Source organism: Oncorhynchus clarkii, chromosome 32 (assembly GCF_045791955.1).
Source record: "Oncorhynchus clarkii lewisi isolate Uvic-CL-2024 chromosome 32, UVic_Ocla_1.0, whole genome shotgun sequence".
Lineage (NCBI taxonomy): Eukaryota > Metazoa > Chordata > Actinopteri > Salmoniformes > Salmonidae > Oncorhynchus > Oncorhynchus clarkii.
Window position 1 is genome coordinate 10100177 of NC_092178.1, and position 9052 is coordinate 10109228.

Consider the following 9052-nt stretch of genomic DNA (forward strand, 5'->3'; position numbering starts at 1 on the left):
CAGAAGTTCAGTGAGGATCTCTGAATGATCCAATGTTGACCCAAATGACTAATGATGATAAATACAATCCACCTGTGTGTAATCAAGTCTCCGTAGAAATGCACCAGCACTGTGATAGTCTCAGAGTTCCGTTAAAAGCGCAGAGAGCATCATGAAGAACAAGGAACACACCAGGCAGGTCCGAGATACTGTTGTGAAGAAGTTTAAAGCCGGATTTGGATACAAAAAGATTTCCCAAGCTTTAAACATCCCAAGGAGCACTGTGCAAGCGATAATATTGAAATGGAAGGAGTATCAGACTACCGCAAATCTACCAAGACCTGGCCGTCCCTCTAAACTTTCAGCTCATACAAGGAGAAGACTGATCAGAGATGCAGCCAAGAGGCCCATGATCACTCTGGATGAACTGCTGAGATCTACAGCTGAGGTGGGAGACTCTGTCCATAGGACAACAATCAGTCGTATATTGCACAAATCTGGCCTTTATGGAAGAGTGGCAAGAAGAAAGCCATTTCTTAAAGATATCCATAAAAAGTGTCATTTAAAGTTTGCCACAAGCCACCTGGGAGACACACCAAACATGTGGAAGAAGGTGCTCTGGTCAGATGAAACCAAAATTTAACTTTTTGGCAACAATGCAAAACGTTATGTTTGGCGTAAAAGCAACACAGCTGAACACACCATCCCCACTGTCAAACATGGTGGTGGCAGCATCATGGTTTGGGCCTGCTTTTCTTCAGCAGGGACAGGGAAGATGGTTAAAATTGATGGGAAGATGGATGGAGCCAAATACAGGACCATTTTGGAAGAAAACCTGATGGAGTCTGCAAAAGACCTGAGACTGGGACGGAGATTTGTCTTCCAACAAGACAATGATCCAAAACATAAAGCAAAATCTACAATGGAATGGTTCAAAAATAAACATATCCAGGTGTTAGAATGGCCAAGTCAAAGTCCAGACCTGAATCCAATCGAGAATCTGTGGAAAGAACTGAAAACTGCTGTTCACAAATGCTCTCCATCCAACCTCACTGAGCTCGAGCTGTTTTGCAAAGAGGAATGGGAAAAATGTTCAGTCTCTCGATGTGCAAAACTGATAGAGACATACCCCAAGCGACTTACAGCTGTAATCGCAGCAAAAGGTGGCGCTACAAAGTATTAACTTAAGGGGGCTGAATAATTTTGCACGCCCAATTTTTCAGTTTTTGATTTGTTAAAAAAGTTTGAAATATCCAATAAATGTCGTTCCACTTCATGATTGTGTCCCACTTGTTGTTGATTCTTCACAAAAAAAATAAAGTTTTATATCTTTATGTTTGAAGCCTGAAATGTGGCAAAAGGTCGCAAAGTTCAAGGGGGCCGAATACTTTCGCAAGGCACTGTACATGGTTGCAAAGGGCATCAGTGTCATAACAGCGCGATTTGCCAAGGCAAGAAACTCTTGAGCGCAGCCCTATCCAGAAATCTGGCAGTCGCTTCTGATTAAATTGAAGCAAGCTGGTCCTGGGGCTCTGTTCACAAACACACCCCACAGAACCCCAGGAAAGCAACACAATTAGACCCAAACAAATCATGAGAAAACAACAAGATAATTACTTGACACATTAACAAAAAAATTGAGCAAACTAGAATGCTATTTGGCCCAACACAGAGAGTACACAGTGGCAGAATACCTGACCACTGTGACTTACCCAAGCTTAAGGAAAGCTTTGACTATGTACAGACTCAGTGAGCATAGCCTTGCTAATGAGAAAGGCCTCCGTAGGCAGACATAGCTCTCAAGAGAAGACTCACTGCCCACAAAATGAGGTGGAAACTGAGCTGCACTATCTAACCTCCCAATGTATGACCATATTAGAGACACATATTTCCCCTCAGATTACACAGATCCACAAATAATTAAAAAACAAACCTATTTTTGATAAACTCCCATATCTACTGGGTGAAATTCCACAGTGTGACATCACAGCAGCACGATTTGTGACCTGTTGCCACAAGAAAAGGGCAACCAGTGAAGAACAACCACTGTAAATACAACCCATATTTATGTTTATTTATTTTCCCTTTTGTACTTGTAACTATTTGCACATCGTTACAACACAGCATACTATGTGCAATGTTTACTGTAACTTTTTATTGTTTTATTTCACTTTTGTTTATTATCTACTCCACTTGCTTTGGCGATGTTTTAACATATGTTTCCCATGCCAATAAAGCCCATTGAAATGAATTGGGAGAGAGATAAAGAGAGGGAGCGAATTTCTCATGCAGGGAGAAAATTAGCACATGGACGTGAAACGCTCAAGGTTGAAACCTTGCAAAGAAGAAACAAATCATTTGTTATTCGAACGGGCTCAGTCTCTCCTGGGACCGCAGGATGTGCTGGGGAATGCACAAAACAACAGCTGCTACGATGAGAGAGAAAGAGAGATGTCTCCTTTTCACTTTCTCCTTTTCGCTTTAAAGCTTGCCGGGTGATTCTACATGAAGCAGATGAATGGGGGGAACTTTTAAAAAACGATGCACCAACGACCACCGTGCATTCCCGGCGCTGCTTCTTGTTAGCGCGGACGCAAGGTATTTCCCGGTTGATTATCGGATAGTGTCAGTAGTAGCCTGTGACCGGAGCTGCTGCTGGTGTCTCGACTACTACAAGCCTGCTCCTGGTGTGGATATGACTTCCTGGCTACGTAAATACGACAATCCTGTGCTGCTCTTCCTGCTTTTGGCCGCTAACATCACCAGCGGGAGCTCTCATTCCGGTGAGTGACAGAATATACCTTGATAGCTCGGCGAGGCTACTGCAGAAAGAGCGAATGAAGATATCTTTATTAAATGGATAACATCATCATTGTGTCAATGGGTGTCACAGATGAATGAATAAAGCAATCATTAACAATGAATGAATGTCCGAGTGTCCCGGATTTGCGTTTATTATGCTATGTCTAGTTTATGAGACCAGTCTGGATTATTATTATTATTATTTTTAAAATATATATTTTTTAATTAACAACAAATCAATACATAAAGCACATGAGGGAACACAAGCATACATAGATTACTAACAATGGACGATAATGTCCCGACTCGTCAATGTCCCGACTCGTCACCCTGCTGGTCATCTATCAGCGTCCCCGACGTGACGTTGCACTGACACATCTTATTGTGTCAATAACAATGAAAACCACATATAGCCTATCAATGCACTGCATCTATCAAATACATTTTTGCATACTGTTATACTCTCAGCCTTATATTATAAATCTCTTCAGGCATTGAAAAGTTGTTGATTATGTTTATCGCGGCATTGATCCTGTTATTGATCTGTCAAGAGCCCAGCTACACAGTAATTAAGTCAGAGCTGCTTGTTAATTCACTAATTAGTCATAAATTAATTTAACAAATGAGTCAACCTGGGACCTGTAGCATTCCTAACAAGGCCTACATAACATTACAACACCAATCTCACAGGGAATACATGGGATGTTAGCCTGATATTGATTTGGTAGTGGAATTATGTCCATAGTTCTTATGCGGGACATTGTTTAGAAGCACAGTATTTGCCTACTCTACTGTCTGTAGCATAATTACTCTGATTAATGTGTTTGACTGCATGGTGAAGGGGAGTTTTTTTTAACTAGGCAAGTCAGTTAATAACAAATTTCTTATTTACAATGACGGCCTACCGGGGATAGATTTTTACCTTGTCAGCTCGGGGATTCAATCTAGGAACCTTTCGTTTACTGGCCCAACACTCTAACCACTAGGCTACCTGCCGCCCCTACATATAAACACATGTAAAGTGTTTCATGAGCTGAAGAAAAAAAATCCCTGAAATGTTCCATATGCACAAAAAGCTTATTTCGCTCAAATTTTGTGCAGAGGAGTATTTCTGTCTGTAATAAAGCCCTTCAATTGACCCATTTCCTTATATGAAGGGCTGATCCAGTGAAATAACTACACTGGAGCACCTGGTCACTCACACACACACACACACACACACACACACACACACACACACAGTCTTGTACAGCTAACCATGTGGGGACACATAATTCAGTCCGATTCAAAATCCTATTTTCCCTTAAACTTAAACTTAACCCTAACCTTAACCCTAACCCTAGCTCCTAACCCTAACCTTAACCCTATCCCTAGCTCCTAACCTTAACCCTATCCCTAGCTCCTAACCCTAACCTTAACCCTATCCCTAGCTCCTAACCCTAACCTTAACCCTATCCCTAGCTCCTAACCCTAACCTTAACCCTATCCCTAGCTCCTAACCCTGACCTTAACCCTATCCCTAGCTCCTAACCCTAACCTTAACCCTATCCCTAGCTCCTAACTCTAACCTTAACCCTATCCCTAGCTCCTAACCCTAACCTTAACCCTATCCCTAGCTCCTAACCCTAACCTTAACCCTATCCCTAGCTCCTAACCCTAACCTTAACCCTATCCCTAGCTCCTAACCCTAACCTTAACCCTATCCCTAGCTCCTAACCCTAACCTTAACCCTATCCCTAGCTCCTAACCCTGACCTTAACCCTATCCCTAGCTCCTAACCCTAACCTTAACCCTATCCCTAGCTCCTAACCCTAACCTTAACCCTATCCCTAGCTCCTAACCCTAACCTTAACCCTATCCCTAGCTCCTAACCCTAACCTTAACCCTATCCCTAGCTCCTAACCCTAACCTTAACCCTATCCCTAGCTCCTAACCCTAACCTTAACCCTATCCCTAGCTCCTAACCCTAACCTTAACCCTATCCCTAGCTCCTAACCCTAACCTTAACCCTATCCCTAGCTCCTAACGTAATTATAACCCTAACACTAATTCTAATCTTAGACCTAAACCCCCTAGAAATATAATTTGACCTCGTGGGGGCTAACACACACACACACATGCACACACACACGCACACACACACACACACACACACACACACACACACACACACACACACACACACACACACACACACACACACACACACACACATACACACACACACACACACACACACACACACACACACACAGTAAGCTGTTGTGACTACACTGTTTCTCTAATTTCCTGATTTAAACATGGTCATTGACAGAGTCTTAGTGCTGCATGGTTAATGACGGTTTCCCCAGTCAGTCTTTCATATGCTAATTCTCTCTTCTCGTCCTCTCCTCTCTCTCTCTCTCTCTCTATTTCTCTTTATTACTTTCTACAGGTGAGAGTGTGTGTTCGTCTCCTCCTGTCTCATCATGTTCAGAGTGCCTCCAACGCGGACCACGGTGTGCCTGGTGCTTTCAGGAGGTATGAGTGAGAGAGAGAGAGAGAGAGAGAGAGACAGAGAGAGAGAGAAAGAGAGAGAGAGAGGGGGGGGGCACGGAGAGAATGAGAGGAGAGAGAGATCAGGGGGGGGCACAGAGAGAATGAGAGGAGAGAGGGGCAGGCACAGAGAGAATGAGAGGAGAGAGAGGAGTGCAGCATTCACATTCCTCTGTAGAGAAGCAGCAGGCTTTGATGTTGTTTAGGGAGGTGTATAATGTGTGTGTTTAACAGCATGTCAGTGTGTGTGTGTGTGTGTGTGTGGTCTTGTTCCTCTATCCTTGTGACGCACACACACACACACACGCACGCACACACGCACACACACACGCATGATAATAAGGTTACCATGACCTGGGTCACTGGTCTTGAGACTGAGTGGGTTTGCTCACTGGTGTGTGAATTGGAAAGCACCCCCCCACACACACACACACACACTGTATCAGAGTGAGGTAGCTCAGATAGCACACATTGTCAGTTCCAGTTTATGCCAGTCTGCTGGGCTGGTACGGGAGGAAAGTCCCTGTAGGACTGGCTTGGAGAGACTATGTTCCTGTATGACTGTAGCTTGGAGAGACTATGTTCCTGTAGGACTGGCTTGGAGAGACTATGTTCCTGTAGGACTGTAGCTTGGAGAGACTATGTTCCTGTAGGACTGGCTTGGAAAGACTATGTCCCTGTAGGACTGGCTTGGAGAGACTATGTCCCTGTAGGACTGACTTGGAGAGACTATGTCCCTGTAGGACTGTAGCTTGGAGAAACTATGTTCCTGTAGAACTGTAGCTTGGAGAGACTATGTCCCTGTAGGACTGTAGCTTGGAGAGACTATGTCCCTGTAGGACTGTAGCTTGGAGAGACAATGTTCCTGTAGGACTGGCTTGGAGAGACTATGTTCCTGTAGGACTGGCTTGGAGAGACTATGTCCCTGTAGGACTGGCTTGGAGAGACTATGTTCCTGTAGGACTGGCTTGGAGAGACTATGTCCCTGTATGACTGTAGCTTGGAGAGACTATGTTCCTGTAGGACTGTAGCTTGGAGAGACTATGTCCCTGTAGGACTGTAGCTTGGAGAGACTATGTTCCTGTAGCACTGTAGCTTGGATAGACTATGCTCCTGTAGGACTGTAGCTTGGAGAGACTATGTCCCTGTAGGACTGTAGCTTGGAGAGACTATGTCCCTGTAGGACTGGCTTGGAGAGACAATGTTCCTGTAGGACTGGCTTGGAGAGACTATGTTCCTGTAGGACTGTAGCTTGGAGAGACTATGTTCCTTTAGGACTGTAGCTTGGAGAGACTATGTTCCTGTAGGACTGTAGCTTGGAGAGACTATGTTTTAGTTTCCCAGACACAGATTCAGCCTGGTCCTGGACTAGTTTTAGTTTTCCAGACACAGATTCAGCCTGGTCCTGGACTAGTTTTAGTTTCCCAGACACAGATTCAGCCTGGTCCTGGACTAGTTTTAGTCTGTGTCAGATAATCCGGACCATGTTTTACTGCTTGATTACAGGAACCTTGTATAGAAAACTCTTATTGAATACTGGCTGTGAAATCAGAGTCATTTAATCATCCAGTCAAATGAAAGAGAGTAGGCTACTGACGTATGTAGATCAGTCCTGTTTTTTCCCCTATCAAATCAAATCAAATCACATCACATTTGATTTGTTATATGCGCCAAATACAACAAGTGTAGACCTTACCGTGAAATGCTGAATACAACAAGTGTAGACCTTACCGTGAAATGCTGAATACAACAAGTGTAGACCTTACCGTGAAACGCTGAATACAGCAAGTGTAGACCTTACCGTGAAATGCTGAATACAACAAGTGTAGACCTTACCGTGAAATGCTGAATACAACAAGTGTAGACCTTACCGTGAAATGCTGAATACAACAAGTGTAGACCTTACAGTGAAATGCTTACTTTCAAGCCCTTAACTAACAATGCAGTTTTAAGAAAAATGAATAGTTTATAATAATATTTAATAAATAATCGAAAGTAAAATATATAAGAGCAAAAATAAAATAACAATAACGAGGCTATATACATTGGGTACCGGTACTGAGTCAATGTGCGGGGGTACAGGTTAGTTGAGGAAATTTCAGTAATATGTACCTGTAGGTAGGGGTAAAGTGACTATGCATAGATAATACATAATAAACAGCGAGTAGCAGCAGTGTAAAAAATTGTCCGGGTAGCTATTTGATCAGCTGTTCAGGAGTCTTATGGCTTGGGTGTAGAAGCTGTTAAGAAGCCTTTTGAACCTCGACTTGGCGCTCCGGTACCGCTTGCCGTGTGGTAGCAGAGAGAACAATCTATGACTAGGGTGGCTGGGGTCTTGGGCAGATTTTTTGGGCCTTCCTCTTACACCGCCTGGTATAGAGGTCCTGGATAACAGCAACCATTAATGATGGTGTTGGAGTCGTGCTTGGCCACGCACAGGGAGTACAGGAGGGGACTGAGCACGCACCCCTGAGGGGCCCCTGTATTGAAGATCAGCGTGGCAGATGTGTTGTTGCCTTCCCTTACCACCTGGGGGCGGCCTGTCAGGAAGTCCAGGATCCAGTTGCAGAGGGAGGTGTTTAGTCCCAGGGTCCTTAGATTAGTGATGAACTTTGAGGGCACTATGGTGTTGAACGCTGAGCTGTTGTCAATGAATATCATTCTCACATAGGTGTTCCTTTTGTGTGGAGTGAAATAGAGATTGCATCATCTGTGGATCTGTTGGGGCGGTATGCAAATTGGAGTGGGTCTAGGGTTTCTGGGATAATGGTGTTGATGCGAGCCATGACCAGCCTTTCAAAGCACTTCATGGCTACAGATGTGAGTGCTACGGGTCAGTAGTTCTTTAGGCAGGTTACCTTAGTGTTCTTGGGCACTGGGACTATGGTGGTCTGCTTCAAACATGTTTGTATTAGGTTGAAAATGTCAGTGAAGACACTTGCCAGTTTGTCTGTGCATGCTCTGAGTACACTTTCTGGTAATCCGTCTGGCCCTGCGGCCTTGTGAATGTTGACCTGTTTAAAGGTCAACAGTTTAAAGGGAAGCCCAGCTCACAAGCTCTGCCACATAAGACGAGCGTCAGAGCCGGTGTAGTAGGATTCAATCTTTTCCTGTTTTGATGCTTTGCCTGTTTGATGGTTCGTCGGAGGGCATAGCGGGATTTATTATAAGCTTCCGGGTTAGAGTCCCGCTCCTTGAAAGCAGCAGCTCTACACTTTAGCTCAGTGCCGATGTTGCCTGTAATCCATGGCTTCTGGTTGGGGAATGTACGTACAGTCACTGTGGGAACAACGTCATCGATGCACTTACTGATGAAGCCGGTGACAGCAGCCAATGGGGTTGCGTGATAAAATACAACATGAAATGGATTTGACCCCTTATATAATCTCCAGAGATAAAGGAATGGTCCCTAACCTCTAACCTTTGACATCTGACCTCTGACCCCTAACAGCGTTTCCTGGATGGAGCTGAGGTGGGAGAGCGCTGTGACCTGGCAGTGACCCTGGCCAGGAGGGGGTGTGGCCTAGAATTCATAGAGCATCCAGAGGTCATGGTGGAGGTCAACCCTACGACCAGCAGAACCCAGGTTTCACCTGGAGAGATCACACTCACACTCCAACCAGGTGAGGGGCAGAGTAACTCACTGATTGGCTGTTTTTGTACATTGACCTGTTATAATGTACATCGTGATGCATGTGGTTGTTTCTGGTTGTTGTACATAATATTGTCCTGAGCT

General features: G+C 44.4%; 1 protein-coding gene across 1 annotated transcript in view; it reads left to right on the forward strand.

The window, feature by feature from the left end:
- The first annotated feature begins 2497 nt into the window (after positions 1–2497).
- Positions 2498–9052, forward strand: part of LOC139392095 (integrin beta-8-like) — a 42555-nt gene continuing 36000 nt past the window's right edge. Inside the window, exons 1-3 of the mRNA XM_071139814.1 lie at positions 2498–2762; positions 5216–5301; positions 8768–8939. Coding sequence (XP_070995915.1) covers positions 2498–2762; positions 5216–5301; positions 8768–8939 — 523 coding nt within the window. The remainder of the gene's footprint in view (positions 2763–5215; positions 5302–8767; positions 8940–9052) is intronic.